The sequence below is a fragment of the Strix uralensis genome, chromosome 2 (assembly GCF_047716275.1).
Source record: "Strix uralensis isolate ZFMK-TIS-50842 chromosome 2, bStrUra1, whole genome shotgun sequence".
NCBI lineage: Eukaryota > Metazoa > Chordata > Aves > Strigiformes > Strigidae > Strix > Strix uralensis.
This window is the reverse complement of record NC_133973.1, coordinates 8,663,681-8,689,621: the sequence shown is the minus strand read 5'-3', so window position 1 is coordinate 8,689,621 and position 25,941 is coordinate 8,663,681. Positions and strand designations below refer to the sequence as shown.

General features: G+C 39.6%; 1 protein-coding gene across 8 annotated transcripts; it reads right to left on the bottom strand.

The window, feature by feature from the left end:
* Nucleotides 1-374: 374 nt before the first annotated feature.
* On the bottom strand, nt 375-25,514 carry KEL (Kell metallo-endopeptidase (Kell blood group)). Of its 8 annotated transcripts, none has more exons than XM_074855576.1 (20): nt 23,975-24,247; nt 23,724-23,875; nt 21,329-21,470; nt 18,450-18,588; nt 16,817-17,020; nt 15,660-15,784; nt 14,690-14,836; nt 14,090-14,152; nt 12,941-13,129; nt 12,397-12,542; nt 10,988-11,111; nt 10,363-10,473; nt 9,189-9,287; nt 8,576-8,653; nt 8,030-8,136; nt 6,996-7,106; nt 4,806-4,873; nt 4,414-4,571; nt 3,434-3,529; nt 375-2,131 (listed from the first exon to the last, which is right to left on the bottom strand). In XM_074855576.1, the coding sequence occupies exons 4-20, from the start codon at nt 18,469-18,471 to the stop codon at nt 1,955-1,957; spliced, it is 2,025 nt and encodes a 674-aa protein (XP_074711677.1). In that variant the 5' UTR covers nt 18,472-18,588; nt 21,329-21,470; nt 23,724-23,875; nt 23,975-24,247; the 3' UTR covers nt 375-1,954. The 8 variants fall into 8 exon arrangements, 7 of the variants coding, with proteins under 7 accessions (XP_074711677.1, XP_074711697.1, XP_074711669.1 ...); XM_074855596.1 differs by having other exon boundaries at nt 18,403-18,588; nt 23,975-24,246; XM_074855568.1 differs by lacking the exons at nt 21,329-21,470; nt 23,975-24,247 and adding an exon at nt 25,496-25,514.
* Nucleotides 25,515-25,941: the final 427 nt, after the last annotated feature.

The following is a 25,941-nucleotide window of genomic DNA, read 5'->3' as shown; positions in this document are numbered from 1 at the left end:
ATTCGTAAATTTGTCATACATTGTAAGAACAAGAAAAAACTGCATATTCCAGGGAACTGTGCCCCCATACACTTAGCACGATAGATACAAGAAAAGTTAAAGACTCCTCAAAATGCAGACTGCCAATGGATTTTGCTTTTTCTATACATTATAAACAAATAAGCCAAGTAGTCTCAGTACACGGAAATAACTTCTATATTACACACAGTCTGGTACAAAGTTAATTGCTATTAACATCTAAAAGAAAGGCAGTCTGGACACGCTGATAGGACAGAATTGATTAAACAAGTGGATGAAGAGTATACACTGTTTAAATGGTAAAGATGAGCATAAGCCCAATTTTGTTATTTTTCATGACGCATAAATAAATCAAATTATTTCAAGGTATTATTATTTATTACTTGTGAATTTCAGCTAAAAACTCCCGTAAGCTGGGAACAGTACAAATACAAAACAAACAAACAGGCCTGGTCATAAAGACTTTGTGATCAAAGTAAATTTTTTTTTTTTCTGAAGCAAACACTTTATTAATGTTTTAGTTAACTAATGAAAACAAAATATCTGAACAGTCTGTTCTGGGAAAATATTTCACTGCGCTGGTCAGTACTTGGAAAGGATTAACACAGTTATTAGGATTCTCACAATTTTTACAATGCTTACATTGATAAGGGATGTTTCCACTTGCCAGCACCTATTCCATAAACAATCCCCAGGCAGCCAATATAAGTAAAATAAAAATGCTCCCATAATTAAGAACAGTTCTGAATGCAAAACGTAGAATTATTTTGTATACTTACTAAATTTTAGAACATTGGTATACATTTTCCAATTATCAGATCCTGAAACTGATGTAATTATTAGGCTGCTCTTGAGAATGTGCTTTAAGTACTTGTCCTGCTACCCTAAAATATATTACTTCTTACTCTCTTTTTCCTCTAAAGTAAATGAATACCTAAAATTCAGTTTCAAGTAGAAAGTAAAATCCTACAGCAGTTCTGCTCCTCTGTTTGGATGGTAAGTATTTACAAATGTACAGATGAGAGAACTTTTAGGGATGAGAGAGCCTGGTTCAGGATCCAGAGTTGTTCTGGGAATTCTAATTGTTCAGTCTTCAGAGACTTCTAGAAGCCCTTGTGATTGTCCCATACTCCACCCTCAACCATATCCTCAACCCTAAATAAAGACTAAAAAAAAGAGAACCTTGTTGGAAAAGAAAGAAAAAAGAAAGAGACTCTGTTCTCAGCTCCCAATTACCCTCCCACCAACGGGGATGCTTTCCTCTTTTGTCTCTTAGGAGTTTTGCTGATGAAACAAAAACAGAACAGGGAAGGCCTTCAGTAACCTTCATTATTAAGTGACTTATCTTTCAGGCTAGAATCTGGAGCCACTCAGTCTTTCCTAGTACCTACTCCCTTTATTGTCAGAAGAAGAGGAGAAGAGGATTCTTCCCTCTCTGGTAACTTCCATGTGTGGTTTGAATAGTAACCCGTAGGATTTCCCTAAGAGCCAATCTTATATGAACAAATCTTAAGAGCTCCAGCTTATTGCCCTGTCCATTCAACATGACTGTGAAGTTGCTGGAGTAGACAGGGAAATGCACTGAACAACGGGACTAATAATGTACCTGTCCTTCTGTTTACAACTCCTCAGAAGTTGTTGCTTACTAGAGACACTGGTTAGTCATCTTGCTACCTTGGGACTTGCTAAACTCCAGAGTTGTCACATCTGGGACAGAGTGCTGATAGCAGTAGGAGGAGACCCTCTTCCCTTATGAGCTCAGTTTAAGAATTCTGCTACCATCAACTGCTGAGGAAAGGATAACAAGAAAAGAAAGGTAGAGGAATGAATAAGAGCACCATGTCACCCTAAGGCCCCTGAGAAGATGGTCATACTTTCATGCATCAGGCCTTCCTCCCCCTGGCGTCATATCTCTCTTCTTCCTTTTCCATGCAGATTACCAGATGTGGCACTTGTTGTCTGGATTCATTGGGGATCCACTGGAACAGTAGAAGTGCTTGGCAAAGTCCTGGCTATTGCTGACAGGTCCACAGACACGAAGTGGCAAGGGACTATGTGGATCTGTGTTCAGGAAAGACTGTAGTTTCTCAGGATCCTGGTGTCCACACATTGCCTGAAAGGAAGCAAAATAGAAAAGTCAGTTTGGCTGAAGTCCTCATGTGAACAAGAGTTAAGGCTCCTCATGCCTCTGCACATTTGACTGAGACTGCTGGAGTAAACAAAGAAACACACTTACATTGGTGCCAACAATGTTCAGATCTTTGTCTTTACCACCAAATTTCTGACTCTTTTCCCTTTCCCTAAACTTCTCTGTCCCAATTTCCCTATTTGACAAGCAATCTGCTCTTTTTCTATACTGTGTAGTCCAGAACACAGGGAATTTAGACCACCTCGAAGTTTAGGCTCATGCAACTTTGGACTCCATCTAAAATAATGGTATAGATGTAGTCTCAGTGTCTAGATTCAGCTTCTTTAGCAAAAGCAATGAGTGCTCATCAAGAAAGGAGAGCACTTACACAACATCACATTACTACTCAAGAGATTGGGGGGAAAGTTATGTGATTTTACTGGTGTTAAACTGGGAATCCAAGTCTTCACTCTTGTGATTTCAGTTTTTATTCATTGACAAATGATACAGTAGCTGCCAGATGGCCTCTGAAATGCAAATATTGACACCAAGACCCAACAATCTGTGATTTCGCTTTCTATACACTGCTCTGACGTAATGTCAATACATGCACAAAATTTTTCCCTTTGCACAATTACAGTGACTTATAAGGGCATGACTTTTCTGAGCACAGAAATCCAATGATCTTTCAATGAGGAATTCAGCTGCACAACTATGGACAACTGCACAACTTTGCACAAATCCTTAAACCAGGTTCCCACAGAAATCGCAAGCTACGTGTGCATGTACCTCTAATTCTTTATCTCTAAAAAACATTCTAAACTTTTTCACTATCAGTCACTCGGAATGACAAGACATCTAGTTATTCACCATGACAGAGAGGCAGATGAAGGAAATTATGGAGAGGTATGTGCCTTTTTGAGTAAAATTCCACTTTCAATGTGTAAGATTGTTAACAACAGCAAAAAAGTACTTGGAAGCTGGCAATGAAGCATGCTTTCCCTGACACAACTTGTCTGCTACAACTTAATTTTGGTACATTTCAGGGCTTCATAAAAGATGTATTTGCAGATAGGTCTTTTGTTAGCTTTGAGATCCATAACAGACTAGGGGCCCTATATGTGAATTTAGCTTTCTAAATAAGGTTCTGCATCTCCCAGAAACATTAGTCATTCCCAGTTCTGTGAAAAGGAGGAAAAGTGATTGAATATTAAGAAAGACAAACTGTAACAATGTGCAAGACAATGGAGAGTGAGAGAGACACATGACTAGCCTAGAATTCATTACATGAGCAAAACTGAGGTAGAAAAGCTGGTCGTGTGAAAGTCCAATCTTAGGTAAATCCTTCTCTTCTTGGTGCTTTTTCAGCCAATTCTTATAGGCCTGTGGAGAGAGAAAATTAATAATAATAAATCCCTCTTCAGATAGTGTCCCAAAACCCTGTCTTCTGTTAATTAAATATATCAATCTAATATGCATTTAATAAATTAGCAAATTTGTATCTCTCTCTCCTCACTCTGAGGAGCTCCCTGCTGCTGGCCATGCCCCTAATAACTCTAAGATGGGAGAATAACAACCTAACTCCTTTGCTTCCCATTTCAGACACTACCACACACACATCATCATAAGAGAAGATGTGGTTACTGCACTATGAAAGAATGAAAATTAATTTCAAGTAATTTGAAAGTCACAAATATTTGCATGAAAATTAAAATACTTTCTACCTCTCAACATTCTTCATGCAAGAATGTAACAAGTACGGTCTGAGACCTAGAGATCTCAGAGCACCCTGCACTCAGTGATTAACTAAACTGCTGAACTACTGCATGAGGAAATAAAAAATTCTCTCTAGACTAAAGTATTGCTGAAAACATCCTTATGGAGTCATTGTACCACCACACAGAATCCTGGTTCATGTCTCAGCTTAGTTCCTCACGTATGTAATAAACATATAAATAATAACATGCTTTTGTATGCATGACATAAATGGGGAAGTAAAGAAAGGCCCACCCCAGAATTGGTGAAGGGGAGAAGTGGTCTTACATGGAATTAGTGAGGTTATGAGCCAGACTTTGTGAGGAACCTATGTCTAACATAGCAGAGGGAATGCAGGGCATGCAGGGCACGCGCTGCACTGGCACAGACGTGCAAGAAATCTGGACCTGAAGTAGCATGTAGGAGAAGGATGCAGCAGAGCAATCTTTTGACATGGCACTCGAGTTGTGTGGTGAGACTATGAGATTAGAGAAGTAATTAGACTACAATACCTGGTAAGCGATGGCGAGCCCTCCAGTGTCAGCTGTATTCTCCAACAGTGTAAAAGTACCATTGACCTTAAAGCCATAGCTTTCATACTGTTCAACCAAGCAGTCTATAGATTTCTGTAGTGCACTCCTGTTGCATGTAGGACAGCCCTCAGGCAGCACTGTGGGGAAAAAAATCCTAGAAAGTATAGGTATTTCTGGCATTCATCTGTATTCCTCACATCAGTCACAATATTTTTAGTAGTCAGCATGGCCTGGAATAGGTTTTACTTAGCTTCATCTACCTTAATAATATATGTATACATTGATATAGGGACCAGGATTTGAGATCCCCTGAGGGAAAGTACCAGCAGGGACCTAGAAGAGTAAACAAAGACACCAGAGCTGGTACTCACCATAACCATAGAATGCGTGAAGAAGTTCATGCGCCATGAAGACCCCCATGGCTCCAAAGTTCACAGCACTGAAAAATAAATATGAAAAGAGTGGTTTTGAAAATAAAAAGAGGGCAGGTGAGCATTCTTTATAGCCACTGAGCACAACTGTGGGCTGCACAGGAGCATTCTACTCTGAGAGCACACAGAAGCACTTTCTATTTATTGTCTCTCAGACATGGTACACTCTGTAAAATGCAAATGCAAATGTAAATTACCAATGCTTAAAATTGTACTATGGGCTTGCATTAAAGTATTTATAGCTAATAAACCATCATAATAATGAAGAGTTTGTGAATGAGATCCTGCCTTTATTAACTCTAATGACATGTATCGTTGTTGAGATATGTCCTTATTTACCCACTACTGGCTAAACTGCTGCACAAACAGTAACTGCAATGGTAATCATACAAAAGCAGGATGGTTGAAGAAACAATCTTACAACATTTGTCTAGTGAAAAATTATATGTAAAACTGGCAAGGCAAATTAAGATCATGAAGGTTTGACTACAATTACTCTGGTCTAGCACTACAAGCAAGAGGTTGTACTAGAGATCTCCAGCAGTTCTTTCCAATCTGAATTTCTATTATTCTATGCAATGAATTTACAAATAGTCACACAAGAGTACACTCAAAATGATGGACTCATTCTTTCTTTACATGCACTGATTAATGCTGCTGAAGCATGAAATGATTGTAGTAATCATTATTACGTCACTGGAAACTCGGTAGGAAGTGTCAAGAACACAACAACTCATCTTTTCTTAGAACTTTTCTTTCGGAAGCTCTGTAGCTGGTAACTTACAATTGTTGCCCAGAGAAGTTGTGAATGCCTCATCATTGGAAGTGGTCAAGGTCAGGTTGGATGGGGCTTTGAGCAACTGAATCTAGTGAAAGATGTTCCTGCCCATGGCAGAGCAGTTGGACTAAATATCTTTAAAGGTCCCATCCAACCCAAACCATTCTATGATTCTATAACAATTGTACTGTTTTGCTGACTTCTTATTTTAAAAATTATCCTCAGAGTCATCTGAATTGGCTTCTGTCAGTAAAGTTAAACTTCAGAGCACCATCTGAGAAAATGCTATTGTGCCAACTCACCAAAACCTGATCAAGTTTGACTTATCAGTCTACTCAACTGGGATGACAATGAGAAAAATATATTTCACTAACACTGATTTCAAAAGGAATAAGAAGCTGTAGACACTTTTTCAGAGAGGAAGAATATGATATTTAGTAGCCCAAAGCACTGGAAATTTTTTTTTTTTCTATTATTCTTTTCAGGTGTCCTGTTCTTCATACTATAATGAATTCATGAAATACTGCAAGCACTAGATGATACCATACAACTAGCGGTAGAAGATTACTATGGAGAAAATAATTACTTTTAACTGAGACATGTTTCTTTCAAACTTCAGCCTCTTGCCACAGTGTGAGCTTTTCTTTCAGTACAATGGGATTAGGATTAATGTCTATCCATTATCATGCAAAAAGGGGCATCAGATAATATTTTTATAGTCAACTGTTTTAAATGCTTTTAATATCAGAAAAATATTGTTTAACAGATCTGTTCTATATAATGAAAGAACCCAACTATAAGAGTATGGTCTACAGAAGTGTCATTGTTTCAGGGGAAGACTCAGAATTTAAAATGTATTTGCTTATAAGAGAAGGTTTCTTTAAAAAGAGAAAGAGAAGAACTGTGTTTGATCCACTTGAAAAAGACTTCTGACAAGAAGTTGCTCTGTGAGGCTCTTGTTTTCTCTGGGTTAGATTTCTGTGGTTAAATTTCATGAATTCTTGGAATCTAGAAAATGAGAGGCAAAGTGAAATGTCTTCTTTGCAGTTAACCTACATGAGACTTCTGCCTCTTTGCTCTGGAGTAATATACTTGGCTTATCTTAGTTTCACCTAGATTCTGATTTTCCTCCAGCAGAGTCAATGATCACACTCTTTCAGGATTCATAAGGCAAAATCCATCTGGCTTTAGAAAAAGCTATTTTTCCCCCCTTTACTGTGTTTTTCTGGGAACAGAGAAAAAGGTAAGAAAGGTAAGAAAGAGGTTAAAGGCAGACCCATTAAGATTCTTCCTAGAAACATGGTGCAGCCAAGGGACTGCCTTCAGTTTCCACCTTTGCAGCCCCTCCATACCTGGGAAACTCCATGTGGAAAAAAGGGCTGCAGAACATTCCAGCAGGAAAGACCACCATGTGGTGCCCTATTGAGTAGTATGAATGCACAGTCCAGGGGGACACATGCCAGCTAGAAACAGAAAGAGAGAAATATTAACTCCTTATCTCACACTTTGCTCCTTCCTTCCAGTGGGTTTGCAAAAATGGTCTGCTCAGTACAACTGTTGATACAGCAGCAGCAAATGATGAAATTCACATTATCTAGAGTTAAAGGTGTTTAAAAGAAATCTTCACTTGTTTACAGATGGTCAGGGCTAGTAGCTTAGCTTTCATACACATTAAAGGATTCACCCTCACAATTTCCCTGTCAAGTACGTTGGGATCAGTAACCTCCTGTGAAGTCCTGCACAGAATACTCTTCAGGTAGTGTAAGGTCCCAAGCATGCCTGTCAATGCTGCCTGCCTTTGAGGTGACCCTGACAGCATTCACATCATCACAGTGCTTTGCTCTTTTCTTTACTGCTAAGTCCAGAAGAACCAGCTATCCTCCTTACTCAAGGATTCATGGGCAAAAAATGTTCTTGTTTCAGGGGTCTGGAGGTCTCTCCACAATGGTGGGGGTTTTGGTAGCATGAGCTCAGGCTGAACACAAGACAGGCTGCTAAATTCAAGACTTTTTTTAAGCAGGACGCAGCAATGCAGACTTGCAGCAAAGAAGGACAATAGCATCTTTGTGTTGCATTGGAAGTGTCACCGGCAGGTCAAGAGAGGTGGTTATGTCCCTCTATTCAGGACTGGTGAAACCACATCTGGAAGTACTGTGTCCAGTTCTGCTCCTCACCCCCCTGCTTCCCTGCCTGCCCTCTCCCTCCTTCCCCAGTAAAAGAGAGATAAAAACATACAATTGGCCACAGTGCTGAGTAATCTGCTCTAGCTGATCCTGCTTTGAGCAGGAGGGTTGGACTAGGTGATCTCCACAGGTCCCTTCCAATCTCAGTTAGTCCATAAGTGTGTGATTCTGTTATATTTTTCAGATCAGTATCTGACACTTACTTATCCTGTGGGTGATGCTGCTGAAGGAGTCTGAAGTAGGACTTTTCCCTTAGTACTTTCAAGCAAGCCACCACATTGAGGAAAAAAGTGTCTTCATTTATCTCCAACTGAGGGAAGAGACAGGTAATGTGACTGTCATAGGGCACGAGCAAGGAATGAATTGTACAGTATAAGAAAGAGAAAAGCCCCACAGGTCAAAAAAGGGTTCATCAAAAGACAAACCAATGGAATACTTGTATTTTTTTCTCTCCCATTTCTAAAGGCCTTCAATTTAAGATAGGAATGTTATCTGCAGGCCAAACAGAACATACCAGCAGGTCACAACCAGTCTCTATCAGGCCAGCCACTCTAAATAGGAGACAGCACAGGCAAGAATATAGAAACAACACATAAAGGTTCTTGGGGCCCATATGTTCTCAGAAAATGAACAGTAGGAAATGTGCATTCCTCCAGAAGTCATAGCCTCTTTTAGCAGCAGACAAGATAGCAGTTGGTACAGGTAAACTGCCAATAATGAGGCAGGCATGTTTACATTATATAGCTCACATTCTGGTATTCCAGGTTCACTTTGGCAGTCTGGAGCATGTGAGCTGGATAGCCAATCTCCACTTGTAGTTTGGAAACCTAAAATCATATTGAACAAACAATAAACAAAAAGAAACATGACCAATAGAAGGCTTTACACTCCAGAAGTCCTTTTTAAGCTCTATTTCTAAACAACCTTAATACAATCTGTGTATCAGCCCTTCAAAATGACAGCTATTCTGTTTCAACAAGACATCTCGTGCTATTCTTTCTTAACTCAATGACCTGAGGCTAATGTTGTTCTACTCTTTTTCTTTACAGCATTGTTTTCTGGCATTCAGCTTTACAGTTTTTAACCTCTCTAGGTGTATAAAACTGAATTGTATCTCAATACAATTAATTCAGAGTATCCATGGACAAACACTGAGCCTCTCTATGCCTACACATCAATGAACCACATGTGTGATGGCATTTATAAAACCACCTACAATTGTCAGTGTGTGTAAGACATCTATTTAAGATTGTGTGCCTGTAGAAGCAGGTGGGAATATGTGAAGATGCAGGACCCTTCCATTCCTTCTCCAAAGGCTTCAGGGAAAGGAAGGCCTCAGTAACTTCTGTCTTCTGCACGCACCGAGACTTTAGCCTCTTGGCGAGTCTGTTCATCCATCCACTCCAACCGATCCAGTTGGCCATAGAAGGCGTCTTGGATCTCAGAGAACATCTGCTCAGCCTGCAGTGGAGAAAAGAAGATGCAGTCAGAACTGCAGAAAGACATTGTTCAGGCTTAGCTACCATCTTCCCATGTTCCAGCAATTCAACCACAGAATAATTGCGAGAAAATTCCTGTTCTTCTGATGAAAGAGGAGATTTCAGTTTCTGCAATGATTTAGGCTTAAATTATTTGGCATCTGGCAGTTCCTCACAGGGCTCACCATTCTCTCCCACACACCTTTTCATCTTGCCTCTCATGATAACTAAGAGGGAAACGTAACTCTTTTTTATTCAATCCCTGTGGGGATAGGAATGGCGCAAATGATTGCTCCACTTCTTGAGTAAAATAAAAATTAATTATCCACAAGTGTTTCATGCTGGTGTCTCCCTTTCTGAAATTATGGCAATCTGAGTGTCTCCTTCACAAAATTATGTTTTGTTTATTCAGCTCTGTGCTTCATTGCATGTAGTCTTAGCTTTCCCAGTAACTTTTCTTGGGCTTATTTACTCTTGTCACTTTATACACTGCAAACTCTTTAAAAAATCTGGTGCCTACACTAACTTCCCCCAAAAGAAAAAGGAACTCTGATCATCAAAGGAAAAAAAAGAAATCTTTTCCACGCTGCAGGCAGCTGTTCCTTTTACAGTGGATCCACTCAGAGTATTTTGGCATTGATTTGTTTCTGTACAACCGGTCATATGATGGCTTAATGGCTTTGAAATTGAAAATCTGATTTATATATGTCATACTGGTGATGAATACTGTTAATACTAACTGTCATTCCAGGAAGCACACTGAGAATGCATGCATTTGTACGGCTGTCATAGGTAATGGTGCTGCACATATGACTCTGCTAACAGTTAAGATAAAGATAATAACTGGTATTTTTAGCATTGATTATTCTATCAACGACAGCAGTGTCTTGTTCTGACATCTTTCATTCCCAAAAAAGGAGAGGAAGTGCGTAAGCACAGGAATATGTAAAAAACCTACACATGATTTTGCTACCTTGATATGGCCTTAAGTTGGCATGTCAAAAAGAGAAAGAGATGAAGCTGAGCTCTGCTTGGGGGTTAAGGGGATAAATACCTACAAGTTTCTTGGTCTGCTGAGGGAAAATTTCTTGCACAATCATCTGCCCTAGAACTGGCTCAAAGAAAGAGCTGGTGTCAGTCAAGCATTTCCTCCAGCGCTCAGCTGGGATCTGTAAGAACAGAGAAAGAAAAAGAAACACATGAGAGTGAGGAGAAAGAGATAGGAAGACAGTAAAAAGAAATGTAAAGGTGCAGGCAGTAACATATATGCTGCTATATAAAAAAGACAGCAGTGAATGGCAAGTAATGTAGTTCCACTTAAGCTACCTCAGAAAAATTTAACCAGATAAAACATTGATTTCCTTATGATTTACTCTGCTTACTTTCACACAAGATGAAGATTCATATGCTAGTTGAGACAAATACATAGAAGAAAGGTGACCATCTATGTAGTGTTCCCTACCTCGTGATACAGTGCACTTAGCTCTCTAAAGTTTTGTGTGTCATGTCTACTCCCACATTTCTTTGAGAAAAAGAAAGTGTTTAATGGCCTAGTGAGAGTAGTTTTCCTCCCCAAATCTATCAAACTCCATCCAAACAAGGCATCAAGAGAACATCCAGAAGGCACGTCCTATGTGTTCCACTGCTGGGGAGGCTGAAGAAGATGGTTAAAGGCTAACTCACCATTCTAGATCCCATTTTTCCATAAAGAATCTTAGATAGCTCCAGGCGTGCATCTTGGAATCGACTGTCAAGGGCTGGGGAGAGATTCCCAACCAGACAAACAATCATATAAATATGAAGGACCCTGTAGGAAAATTACATTTAAAAAGACTGAAGATTGAAGTCTGGTCCCTATAAACACAGAGGTATGACAAGTGTCAGAGGAATAATTTAAGGTAGAGGAACCCTAGTAACCTAAACAATCACAACAAATTCTGAATGGGCTACACCTGGGGCTATCAGTGGAGGATGGTTAGACATGACTCAACCAAAGAAACTCTCTTCCCAGAACACCGTGAAGACTCAAGGGGTAGCTGACTACTGGGGCACAGGATTCTTTATGCGAAGCAGGAGAAAGAGCATTTTTAGGACCAGGTGAAACTTATTATAGAATATTTTGAGGGGTCTGTGGGATTCTGTAGACTTATGATGGGAAGTTTATGGGAATGACCAAAGTCAGGGAAAAGGAAGGATCATGGTGGATTGGGAGAAACATGCATGAGAAAATGGAGAGGAAAGGTGGTAAGAGGGAATGGTTGAGCATGAACTCGTGGCTAGCCAGGACATCTGTCTGATTCAGCCCTGCACATGGTCACTAGAATCTGTCCTATCTTATTAAATGCTATTCTTAAATAACATGTGTGTGTGTGTGTGTGTGTGTGTGTGTGTATGGGACTGGATACTGTAGAGACAAGGAGTCTGAGAGTTGACTGCTGGAGGGACTTTGGTTCAAGCTAGCTGCTGGAGAGAGCAGGGGTCTGAGAAGTGGCTATTGGAGAGACTAGTAGTCTGGACCAGCTACTGGAGAGATCTGCTTTTATATGCGTGTTTGTAACAGGAAGAGACCAGAGTACCAGCAACCAAAGTGGGGCTGCAAGACACAGGGGCTTATATATCCAGGTGCCAGCAGCTGTGGACTCCAGGTCAGCTTCTGGACAGACTGAATATCTACCAGCTATTGGAGTGATCCATACTGTGTGTGTACATATATATATTTCACTAGTATAGACCAATCCTGATCAGCTAGAGGGGAGGAATAGGATCAGAGTCTGAGCTGTTCATGTTTGTATGAGTGCTGTTAGTGGGTAGGTGCCAGTAAAGGCATTGTGTTCCATCTCTGTTCAGCTGTGTGACACATATATATTTTTTTAAATGTGTGTACATATATGGTACATGCATGTGCAAGACTATTAGGAATATATGCTAAGCCTTAGTACTGGCTAAACTTGTGGACATAGAGCCACAGCAGCCTTGCAGCTGTTAGGCTACTGGATTCAGCAGCCTCTGACACAGACCTCTTTAATTTATGGTATCTGAAGTTAATATTTCTTGAAGCATGAACAACTACAACCATAGATATTGACTCCTACCTTTCTTTGTGCCATTGTTCAACGAGCTGTGACATGCCTTTTAAATAATCCATGTCATGCACTGCAATTGGCTGAGAGAGGTTCACTGCCATAGGATGGAAGACAGCCTGGAGACATGACAGCCAGTCAATAGCAGGTGCCTTTTCCTAGAAGTAAAATAAAGCTTACATGCTGAACTATGAATCTAAATTGCCTGACAAGAAATAATAGGGAAACTTGGGTAGTCTCTCTAATACTGTTGAGAGATACTTTCACCAAGTTAAACTTGTTTTATGATGTGGGTATTGATTACAGTAGAAAAGGACAATTGACTTTTTTTTATTGAATTGGCACTGGGGAGGGGAGAGAGTTGTGGGCCTGAAAAATCCAACTGCTGTCAATAAAAGACCATATGTTAATAGGATATTTAAAGCTCACCAGATACTAAGTGTAAGTTGCAAGGGAATGGCATCTAAACAGCGTGTCTAGTACCTCTTTTTATGTGGATCTTCAGAATGTGAATGTCACATGTAATTGTGTTCCTCAAATTTTAAGACACAGATACCTGTAGCTCCCTAATGGTAGTGCGAAAGAACAGCATCCCCTTCTGCTGTCTTTCCTGCAGTGGGGTGACAACTCGCTGGAGGTTAGAGATGAAGGACAAGGTAAGGGAAAAGGAATCAGGGGGACCATCCTGTGGTTCTCCAAGTAGGCTCCCCAGTTTCTTCAAATATGACAGATACACACGGAGAACCTGCAATACACAGCATACGACCAGTGGAAGAAACATGACTGAAAGTTAGTCACCCCATCCATCCACCCATCCATCCATCCATCCATCCATCCATCCATCTTGACCATATAAGTGTCAATCTTTCAAAAGCACTGCAGGTCCATCGCTAAAACTGTCTTCTTCACTGCAACATCTTTATGTAATTCTTCTTGTGGAATACAGTTTGCCAAGTACAGCTCCGCTCTCAGTGAAGAACACTGAATTCCCAAAAGGTTATTTTTGCCCCAGCTTACAATTACATTAAATACCAGAATCATTTTAGACATGTAGGGCTGCCATCTCTGGAGTCTAAGGAGAGAGATGTAGTGATATAATGAGCCAGTATTTTGATTTCTTGCTTCTGTGTTCATGAGGTATCAAAGGAATGCTTATGATAGGAAGACAAGCTTATTGTTTTGAGGACTCTTCTAAAAGAGTCAGACTGAGAAACTGAAGTCAACTCCTATTTTATAAAGTTCAGAAAAATAACAGAGCTGTGACGAAATTAACTTTGTTGCAATAGCTCCCAAGGTCAAAGCGCTTATTTCCACAGCTCAGGTTAAAACATTTTAAAATAACTTTAAAAATGCTAGCTACCCCTCCCCCAATGCAGATTTTAAGTTATAAAGCCTTTCATTTTTTTTAAACATTCATTCAAGCTGAAACCTAGAGGGAAACTCAGGCTCATATTACTTAGCAAATAGAAATTAAACATTCTGTTTCTACACTTCAAGTTTTAAACCTGGCATCTAAAAATGGGTTACATTTTACAAACTATTTTTTTGAAACATAAAGAGTTTTGTAAAGAATTCCTTCTGGAGGCATTTTCAGAGGTCACTGACCGTACCCATGGAAAAAGACCACTCGGAACCAGGAGGCAATTCAAGGAGATCCCTACACCAAATAACTATTTTTACCTTTCTTCAGCCTCTGATATGTTACCTCAGGATAATTCTTCTCTTTGAATTTACTCTCAGATGGCATCTCAAACTCAGGATGGTCAATCTGCAAAAAGGAGTAAAGGAAAAATATCATGCTATTTTCAGAAACACTGGAAATGTGAGGAAATGCTCAACAGGCTTTAATTTCTGTGTCACAGAATTTTAAATGTTAATAAATTGCTTTCATTTCTGGAAAATTACAAAAGTAACTTTTATGAATCTATCCTATTCTGCAGCTCATTTACAAGCTCATTACAAATCTGTGGTGACTGATATTCAAATGTAAACCACATTGTTAAATTGGTGGTGAGCAATTAGGGTTTTTTGTATCACTTCTTTCTTTTCTTTCTTTTTAATTATTAAACTGTCTTTTTGTCAACTCATGAATTTTCACACTTTTACCCTGCTGATTTTCTCCCCCATCCCACTGCGTTTTACAGAAATAAGTGCTTTTTATGTAATAAAATCAAGAACTTTACTGAAATTTGGAAAAACTTCTTCAGAGAAGAACACACATGAGCAAGTCAGGGTCTCATGGGCTGTGTAACTGACTCTTTATTCCCAGTGCTTCCTGATAATTTTCTTTCTTTAGTCCACTCACCTGAATAATATTGGTCTTGAGATCAAAAGGACTAGGTCCCACATGGACTCTGAAAAAAGGAAAGGTGCTGTATCTGCCCATGAGAGTCTGAAGAGTTTCATTAAAATCTTTTGCTTTCCCCACACCTGTGACATTCCATCCAACAAACTACAGAGGGAGATAGAATGACAGCAGGTGAGAAAAACACTTGTTTGATCCATATTTACGAAATCTTTTTTTCGCTCCTTTGAGCTCAGTGATTATGACAACTGAGAAGCAACAAAGCAAAGAGCAACGAGGGAAACTCATAAAAATTTCTACATATCCTGTTGGCTTTAAAATGACCTGTCACTTTCACTTAAGCAAAGCAACGAACTGCAAAATGACACAGGGAAAATGAATTATGATTATCAACAGAACAAGGTGTACAGGAAAAAAGCAGGAGCAGAAGAAGAGAAGAAAGACGTCTCATTTTTCTAAAGTCAAGGACAATCGGGGATTACAGGTCCGACCTCCCTGACAAGTAGATTCACAGGTAGGCCTGCAGTCACTGTTCCTTCTGCTCAAAGCCTTTTTGAGCCCATAAATGCCCTCTGCTGGCAGGAAGATGTACAGCCCTCCCTGCCACTGAGAGGAGTCTTCCAGAATGGAAAAAGAAGCATTTTCCTATTTAAACAAGCTCCCCTGAAGCCTGGCCATCAGATCTTGACACAAAAATTTCACCTGTTTTGCAAGATGTTCCCTGATCGGTAAGTTGGATCCTGTCGTGAGGAAAGATTCAAGCAACTGATGTCAGAAAATCAAATCTTGAAACAGCATTTAAAGCTAGAAGATTTATATCTTAGAAGTTGTGCTATGAACCATGAGCTTGTTTCAGAGCCAGATGCTAGCAAAATTCCATCATGTAGGACCATATGACCCTAACTTCACACTTTCCTTTTCCCTGCAGGAATTATCTTCTGGAAGGAAAGGAAACAGCACAAACATTCACCTGATTTAGGAGGTCCTTCAATGGTTGAGTTCCTTGGGATTCTATCCGTTGGGTATCCATGCAGGAGCGATAGAACTGGATTGCTTTCGCCTTAGCTGAGCCTCTTATCCCAAACTGTGGGCCCTCTGAGGAAAAAAAAAAAAAAGATGAAAACCTACAAAAGTGGTAAAAAAAAAAAAAAGTTGGGCAGTATTAGAGGAGAGAAAGGTTGTGAGAAAATATTACACTGCACTTTGATTCAGAACAATCTAGTAAATACATCCACACTTCCCACAGTCACTCAAAGCAAGAGAACTTCTAGTGCCGTGACTCTTCATGAGGCCAAATATGTGAGTTCCTTTTCATGGAAACAGGAGTACAACAGGAAGGTGGTGCATATCTAGGCTTCAGTCCCACATGGAGTCAGAACACATGACAAGAGTGGACATTCAGACAAGCACAGCAAAAAGCCTCCCATTTTACAAGGCAACAGAAAAATGGTTTGGGTTGCTGTCACAATTTTAAAGTGTGACTTTCATCTGTGTTGTGGTTTGAACTCAGCTGGTAGCCAATTGCCACATGGCCAGTTGTTTATTCCCCCCCCCCCCCCCCCCCCCCGGTGAAATAGGGGGGGGACAAAAAAAGAAATTAGTAGGTTGAATTAAAAAAAATTAGTAACAGTAACAAAAACAACAGTAACAATAGTAAGTCCAAAACGGGTAAAAGGCAGCAGTGGCCTATCAAGCGGCAACCGGTACCCAGCCTGTCCCCAGCAGCGATCTGACTGCACCAGAAAATCCCGCCACGCCGACCCGGAAACCAAAATGGTGCGTGAGAAAGCCCGTGTCCGCCTGTATACTAAGCATGATGTCACATGATATGGAATACTGCAATGACTGATCCGGACCCAGCCCTCTAGCTGTGCTCCCTATCAGCCCAAGGAAAGTTAACTCTATCCTGGCCGAAACCAGGACAGTCTGTTATACTTGGCAAGGACAACTAAAATGTTTAAAATGCAGCTATTATAATATGACATGCTCAAGAATAAATCTGTACATGTAATGACAGAAGAACAAAGAGACTGGACTCAGCCTGTTAGGAATGATTTTGCTCTCAGTTATTAGTATTCTCAGCTCTGACTGAAGAAGATGCTGAAGGAAATATACATCTGTCCCTACCTAAAAGCCTTTTCAGGATCAATTGGTTTTCTTCCAACAAGACATCAAATACATTTAGTGATTCTTCCGTGGTTCTGCTTGAGCGTTTGCCTTCCCAGCTGCCACAGGCATAGTTGTAGAAATCCTCACAGGGGTCTACAGTGTTATTCCTAGAATTCAGGAGTCTGGCCAACAGTGTAACACCCAGCTTGGCATCACAGGATCCTGGGCAGAAAATAAATAGGAGAGAACTGAGCAGTGACAGTGGAGAGTGAGAACAACTCCAAACAAAAAAAAATTTGAGGACTTATCTGTGGGACATTTCCACCGAAAGACTTATTTTTAGTACAAACTCCTTTGCATACAGAGTGTTGATTTCCTTGTAAGTTTTTGTTGAATATGGAGCAAAGTGTGTTCTGTCTTTCACTTTGCAGGAAGATTGCCTTTGCGCTTTATAAGGGAGATTCTTTAAATAAGGACAGTTAATCAGTCTAGAGGTGATGTCCTCTGTTCATACTATCTAGGCAGTCACAGGTTGGATTATTCTGCCTTCTCAGTGTATTTTCTCTGAATCAGCCCAATTTGGCCAAATGATAAACAAGAACCAACTGATGGTGTCAACACATGAAGCAAAAGAAGGACATAGCACAGAGAAAATGATATAATTTTAAAACATGGAGGGAGATGTTCAAGCATGGGAAACATTTCTCAGCAGTGACATTTGTTAGAACAGGACAAAGACTTTCTAGTACATCTTGCTTTGATCTAAAACTCCCTTTATCTAAACCGCTGCGAATCACTGGGTTTGTGTTCTCATTTTGGTTTAGTGTCTTGTATCAACATCAAATCAGATCAACTATTTGCTGAAATAAGCCACTTGTAAATCAAAGTAAGACTTTTGATACTATGGTTTCAACAGTTGACATGGGAAAATAGACAAGATCTAAAATAACAGTTTTTCCTTGGTCTCGGTAGTGAACAGCCTCCAACACATAACAGGGGCTAAAGAAAAATGCTAGGTGAAGAGTCAACAATGTTTATTTGAAGCAGGAAATGTCTGTATCCACCAATATAAATGCACCTTCAGTACTGAGCATTCTATATCCATAAGCATTTACATGGACCATTCTGCCAACAGTTGTTTAGCCAAATTTGAAAGGCAAATTAATATTTCTGGTCTATGCTCACAGCTCCTCCATTGGCAAGAGACTATGACTTTTCTTTCTACCCTATGATTGCACTCATCTGTGCTAGAAAACTAGGACTAGACTTATTAAGTCAGAGATGAAAAGGTGGAAGAGGATCTCCAAGTCTCATATTCAGTTCAGATTCCTGGAGGTGACTACAGACACAGCATGACACAATGATGAGATGCAAGACAGTATAATGATGGTCTCATTCAAAACTGGGCCCAGGCATATTAAATGGCAGGCAGAGGAGGAGGACAGGTGTGGGGACCTCTCCCCACTATGACCCAAGGAAAAGGCAGAACAGTGTACCTTTTTTACAACTGGTGTTATGATTCTTTGATTCTGAAAGTCTGATTCTTAACACAGATGCTAAGCCTAATACACAATGGAGGCAGATAGGAGATAAAGGGGTCTTACAAATGGGGTGGATGAGGAAGCAGGAAAAAGGATATCCCATATTATACCTAGACCACAAGTCATCATCATGTAGGTGATAAGCAGTGTAAAGCCAAGGAGAGTACTGAGAAGTATACACAGAAGTAGGCTTTTCCCCTGAAGGCATCGTTCTTTCTTTGCACCTGTTCTCAGCTCCTGGTCACAAGTCTGAAGAGAGAAAAATGAGACAAACAGAAAAAATGAAGGAAGAAAAATTCATATTAAAGTTAGTACTGGTCATATACTGTCTTCCATCCAATCTACTAGAAAATCTCTTACAGGACTAGTGCCAGAATACCAACACTCATCCAAGTCACCTAGGTGACTGTATTCCCGGGTGCTTTCTCAGCCCCTTCATTTCACTGTCTTTTCCAATCACAACTGTTGTGCAGTGTTATGAATTATGCATTGAAAAGCCAGCTTGCCATGAGGAGGCCTGTACCTCCATAGTTCCTTCTGGTTTATGGAATCACTTTGCATATAACTCCTGAAAATATCAAAGCCTTTTTGAGCCCATAAATCTAATAATGGGATGGCTAGGACTAGTGGTTCTTTATTCTGTCACAGTCTGGCAACCTGAGCACTAACTTCAGGTCTCTCCTCAAGAAATAACTCCTGCATCCTAAGCCCTCTAGTCTAGTTCAAGTGGGAGAGAAGATTTGCCCTAATCTAAAAAATGCAGTAAGCTATAAGCCACAGAGAAGATCTTATATACAGACAGGTTTTATCTCACTTAAATTTAGTTGTGTTCATAATCTAGATGTGTCTTTTTAGTCAGTGGAGAAGGCTGGGCACCTTATGAGTACAGCTTCTATTTTAGACATCCGTCTTAGGATGAGCTGAAGCATCCTCCAGTTACCTGTCTTTTTCTCCACTGACTGTGAAGGAAGTTAGATGACTATGTTAGGATATACTCCTAACATCTACCTGGATAAAATTAGATCAAATGACATTTACTCTGTGTGACCACTGCTTCTACCTACTTTGATGTGCTTAAGACTGGAAAACAGCAGATTACAAGAGAACAGACATGGGAATGGATGCTGGTAACATAAGGAAAGGGAAAGAACTGAAAAAATGAGAAGTGGAATAACTAAGAATATACGGTGAGACAAAGAAGGCAGAAGGAAACCAGAAGGTAATGGAAAACCTGGGAGGAAGAGGGATAGAGAAGAAATAGTATAGCAAGCAAGGAGTAAATCTCATAGGTATGAAAGCTGATGGAAGTGCTACTTTGAGAGTCTTACATGCCAGTGTCAGGGCCTGGCCTGTACTGTCCCCACAGCCTCAAGTTTAGCTCCCTGTGCTCAAGCCTGGTTCTCTGATAAACCAAAGCTGTTTGAGAAACCTTGACAGGCCTTGGAGCTCTTTGAGAAAAAGCTAGAAGCAGCCTTGGTGGACGTGCCCACTTCTTCACTTGGGAGCTCCTTTTTGCAGCTCTCATGCATGATGTTGGTCTGAGCTATGCTGTAGCAGCAGCCATGCCTATAGCTGTTGATCTGAATCCTGACCTTAACCTACAGAGTTGATTCTGCAGGTTTGACCTTGGACCTGCCTCCTCACAACGGACTTGCCTGGCAATCTACACTCTTGGTTGACCCTGGCTACAGTCACCAGACCTGTCTTACCCCCCTCATTCCTGTACTGTGGGGGTGCACCCCTTGCTGGTAGTCATACTTCTTGCCGGCCTTGTCATGACTCTCAGGTTCTAGACTGTCTTCTTCCCTTGTCTGCCCTTGCTTCTGTCTTACATGCAGCAGGTAAACTGCATTTGTCACCACGCTCAGTATTTATCTTCTCTGCCACAAAACCAGAAAACATAGATCTTTAGAAAAATCACAAGAAGAAATGAAGCAAAATCGTACAAGAATTAAGTACCTCACAGCATATACCCCTTCACCTGAGGAAAGGCTAAGGAAATTAATGAGTCTGATGTTAATCATCTTAATATACTATGTACCATTCCTGTACAAAAACATTAACAGAACAGAAAACACAGAAAGAAATAGAAAAACAGGCCTCATCATTTTGTATCTTTCAAACATGCATTTATTCAATCATTAACAGAAGCTTCTCAAGAGCATATGTCAGCTTACTTGACTCATGGAAACTGCTAACAAGGGTTAAACACCTAACTGCCTTTCTCCCTTTAAAATCTTATTCTGACTTCTTTAGGCAGAATACAGAAAAACTAAATGGAGAGCAAGTACATACAAGTGAATTCTGGCATTAAAAGGTGCTAGATACAGAACAAGATCATACTGGCAAACTATAGTGTAGGAATTATAAAGGAGGAAATCCAAATTCCTTTCATACCTCCCTTTTACTCCTCAAGTAGAGAGTAAGTGTCACAACCTAACAGTATAGCAGGGAAGTGAGTGAGAGAAAATTTGCTTGGCTGAAAAGGAAAAAAAAGTATTCTTCAACATGCAAGCCATCATGTCACCATTTAGGAGAGAGTGAATGATTTACATTCACAATGATCCTGACTTCTCTGTTGCAATAGACTTCTTGTTTTTTACATTGAAAATATGGCCTATTCCAACTACGAAATATTTATAATTTTGCAATTCTTTGTTCTCATGTTATCAGAGGACATCTGTTTCTCTCAAGTGCTAAATGGCATGGCTGTGGAGATACTAACAACAAATTTTTCAAGAATGTCACTGTAATTTCTGTTGAACTTCTGATAATCAGTAGGTCTATATTGGGCCTATACATTATGTACCTTTTGAAATGGAAAATATATCAAATAATAGATTTTAAAAAAATCTGTAAGAGATCTAGACTCTCCCCCTCAAGACGCCAATGTGAACCAACTAGAGCAGTACCTGGCTGAGAACAGTATACCCCAAAAGAATAGCATAGCCCAAAAGAAGAGACAGAGGAGTGGAAATTGATTGTGTACCTCTAGTTAGAAACTGGATTAAGGTCTGTGTTATAGGATCCATAAGGATAAAAAGTGTTCTTCAAACACTTCACCTTCCATAAGGAATGTCTTTCTAATCTTGCCTCTGTTACTGGGACTGGATTTGAGAGAACTTATGGACCTACACAAACGGAGGAAAAATAGGAGGGCAGTCATACTTAGCTGTCCCTTATATCTTTTTCATGAAAACAGCTTAAAGAAATCTAGACAGACAAGTACCTGTCCTTTCAGTACTCTTATAAAGATACTGACCTGGGCAATATTCCTGTCAGCTTATTTATCTAGTATGAACTTCACTTTTATGCGACAAATGGACTAAGTGGTTCACAGGCACTGAAATACAGAGCCCTTGCTAAATCAGTGATCCTTGGTCAAGGAAGTGTGGATTTAACTAGATGGAACTGGAGGTGGGATATAAAAACTTCCAGGTCACAGGATTCAGGAGCATTACATAGCTTGCCAGAAGCAGAAAGCAGAAGCACTTTATTGTGGTATGTTTTCAGGCTTGTTTGCCTCATCCAGCATGCTTCATATAAAGTGAATATAAACTATTCACACAAGTGAATAGTTTGAACAAGACTGTGGAAAAGGATAAAGAGCCTTTAATTTCTGACAGAGATTTTCCATATGGGCCTCACTTATGAGTAAGCAAGAAGAATGATTAGTATTTGCATGAAGTTGAAGATGAATGCAATTTCCAGTACAGATTCAGTTCTTTTATGCTTTTCTTTTAAGAATGTGCAGGTGCTCAAATTTAAATGGCTTCACTGTAGCTAGGTGAGATCAAATGCCTCTAAAATCACTAAAAGCTGATTTCTAATTGTCCTCAATTATAAAATTAAGAATTTTGAATTTATGTACTATATGAATTATCCAATTCAAATGCAAGCATGACAGGCTAGCAGAATCTTGACAGGTACTGTTATCATCATGTAGGATATGATGTAGGCAAGAATTGTTTGATGTAACTAAATCAGCCAAAGAATTTGATTTTCCTTTGGCATCTCCTTCTGTTTGTGAGCCATTCTTGAATTCTGCATAATTCATCCTCATCTTGCATTTTCCCAGGGTTTGGTGCTGTTGCAGAAGAAACATCATCTAACTTTTATGAAAATAAAGTAAATTAAAATAAAGAGATCAAAGGCAGGGAGAAATTGAGTTATTTTTCATAACTATTTACCAGACAATTTAGGGATATTATTTTTCAGCCAGTAAATTATTTATGAATTACTGACTTTGGCTGTTACTCAAATTGCATTTATCACATTAGTCATGTGGATGACATGTTTTCAGACTAATGCCCCAATACTCACAAAAACTTCAAAATTTTCTTAAATTTATCTTTTGTCAGCAAATCACTTAAGCACGTAAATTGAGCACATCAAAAACTATTTGTGAAATAGTATTTTAGCCTGTGTTCAAAATATAGTACCTGCTAACATGAGAAACTAAACAGAAAGTTTACTGAATTATATTCTGCATTGTCAAAAGTTTGAAGCATAACCATGGCCAATAACTATTTAAAATTATGATTGTTGTCTGATCTTTATTACACAGAAATATGAGAATGAATACACAAACCAAATATTCCTGCAAATTCTTCAGCCAGAAAAATGCAGACAAGGTAAATATAAAGTGACCATTTGCATTACAGCCACAGCTCTTGCAACACTGAACAGCTCTCAACATAACAAAACATACACATTTCTTTTTTTATATTATTTAGTTACATAGAAAACTTTACTTATCTCTATTGTCCTTGAATGTTTTGCACATTTTAGCAACCCTGAGCTAACTGTTTGGGTCAGATCAATTTTTCTGGAAATATGCAATTAACACTTTACTAGTTATTTATATAAGACATCAAATCAAGAAAAGGACACTGCGCTACATGGGGAGCAATTAGGCTTACCATGTCATTCTCACATTCAGAAAACTATGCCATGTTTACCCACAATTATTTGCAGGGAAAAAAAATTGCATGTTTCTGAGCAAGTACTTTCTTAAAATAATTTCTTCAAAAAATGGGGATACAATAAAAGATGCAAATTATCAGTTTCTCATTATTGTTGTTGTTGTTGATGTTATTACTATTATTACTACTACTGCTTATTGGTCAGTGCTTCAAGCAGATCTGAATACAGCCTCAGAATGGCCATTAGGATTACTAACAGGAAGGACAAGAACCCCTAAATCCTTGCACCACATCCCACATTCTGAGACCTGGACAAGACCCTTCTGGATACAAACTGTCAAAACCTCACCTGCTCCAGTTGCCTAGGGCAATAAGCAGTACAGCCATGACAGTGAAAGGAAAAGAGAGGGGTGCAATGAAGGTAGCTCAGCAGACTGCAAGACAGACCCATTTCCTTACCTCTGGAAGAGTCCTCATCCTTGTCACTGAGCAGGCTTTGCTCCTGTGGTTACAAAAGTTGACACTCTGTTTACTTATTTACTATCAGTCTTCTGTGCCAAAACACACTACTAAGTTCAGTGACAATCTCTTCTTCCCAGCTTGACTGATTGCTGTGGGGAGGAGAAAAGAGAGGAAAAGCTCTGAGAAAAACACCCTTAAAGAAAATGGAAGGGAGGGAAATGGATATACTTCTGCAACTCTCCACCCACCTTCTCTTCCTAACACTTCCACTTCTCATAAAACTATATTTTTTGTTCCCTTCTGCCTCTGCCTCTGACCCATGTGTCCAGGAGCAGTCCTGAAATCTTTTTGAACAGAAATATGTGATTCTTTATCTGCCCCAGCATCTTCACAACTATTTGCTGTTTCTTTTCTCTCCAATAGCCTTACTATCCTGCCCACCCAACAAGGCTCTTTTGGTCTGGTATTCTCACTGCTACTAGCCTGTTTCAACCTGCTGCTCTGGGGCCTGAAGGCCTCTGCCTATTGCATGCTAGTGTGGGCTATGGATCCTAGTGCTCCTCCTCCTGCAAAAGAAAGACCAATGTGCTTTCTCTTTTGCTCTCTCTCATCTGCATCCAAAAGGCCTTTCAAGGGGTGAATACAAATCCATTTCTGATTCTTTTCCTTTTGCATTAAGAGCCATAAAAGAAATCATTCATTACTGATTCTATTTACAGTTGTTCATTTGCTTCTCAGATGATGGCTAGCCTATGTGTCTTTGCTTCCTTAAGGATGCATATTGGAAAGATTTGGGAGGGAAGTTTCTCTGCTTTGAGGACTAGGAACCAGGATCATTTCCCTGAGACATTAAAAACTGAGTAGTGGATGTTGGGAGCTGAGACCTTCTCAAGTGGTAGCTGGGAGATGAGAGATATGGTGGGGACCTGTTTGGTGTCAGCTTTCAAAGTGACTGAAACAAGCAGAATACCAGGACAGAACTTTTTACCTCCTCACCTTGCTAGTCTCTCAAGGGAATATGGTGTCTTGGTTCACTAGTCTGAAGATAATTAGATATCTCTTTAACTGTTCAGAGCTCCCCAAATCTTTGGTCTCTCTCCTAAAGTCCAAATCTTCTTCTCATCTTCATCAATCTGATTTTTTCCCTACTCCTGTGTGCTTGCATAGTTTCCTAATGACTTTTTAATGATTTTAATGATTTTTCCAGACCTTGTAAACTAATGAGGACACATCTTGAAAAGTAGTTGAATCACAACCTCATTATAAGTCTGCATAGGATGTTTCAGGAAATGAAATGCATATCACTTTCTCAGTGAAGAGAATTAGTACATGTTTTAGTGGTGCTGCAATGCTGAGAAAGCAGTCTTGCAAGATCTGTCATGGAGGTGATGTTCCCTCTTCTAAGTCATCACAGACCATAATAACATTATATACCGTGTCTAACAAACACTGCTGTTGATTTCCATTGGAAGAGTATGCTACTGAGTAGCATTCTGCTGCAAAAGAGTTTGTTAAATAATTCACTAGCAAAGTTGAACTGTTATGGAGAGAATCAAGTTGTTACAACTTTCATTTATTCCAAAATTCATGTCTTTCCTTAGAGAGAATGTGGATTTATTTCACAGAGATGCTCACTCTGTGCTTGTGCTCTGAGATATCCAGGTGTAAGACATATTTTATCTAAAATTATATGACCCACACTTCAGAAAAATCTGTTTGACTGTGGTCATTAGCTGAAGCTGAGTAATTCAGACACTGTATTTACGTACCTTTTCAAGCAGAAGTTTCTTGCATCTATCAGAGTAAGGACAGAGCACATTTGCATCTGGCACAATAAACAGGGAAGCATATCTTACATTTTCCATACTACCAACTGGATATGGAAATCTTCTTCAGGTTAGGTACCACAGGACAGTGTAATGTCTGTATATGCATTTAGGCCTTGAAAAAGGTCTACCTTGGTGAGGATTGCATGATGGCAGTGTGCAGTGTGACATCTTTATTGAATATACAGCTTATAGAGCTTTGGGGATCTTGTGAGCTGAGTACGTGAAGTATTCACATATACAAGAATATGGTGCTGTATATATGCAGTTGTTTTTTCCTGCTAGCACATAAGTTTCTTTGAAGACGCCTTTATCAACTACTGAAAGTGAATACAAAAAGTTTCCCTGTAAACTTTTTCTAACTACAGAAGCAGGAAGAGGGTTTGGGA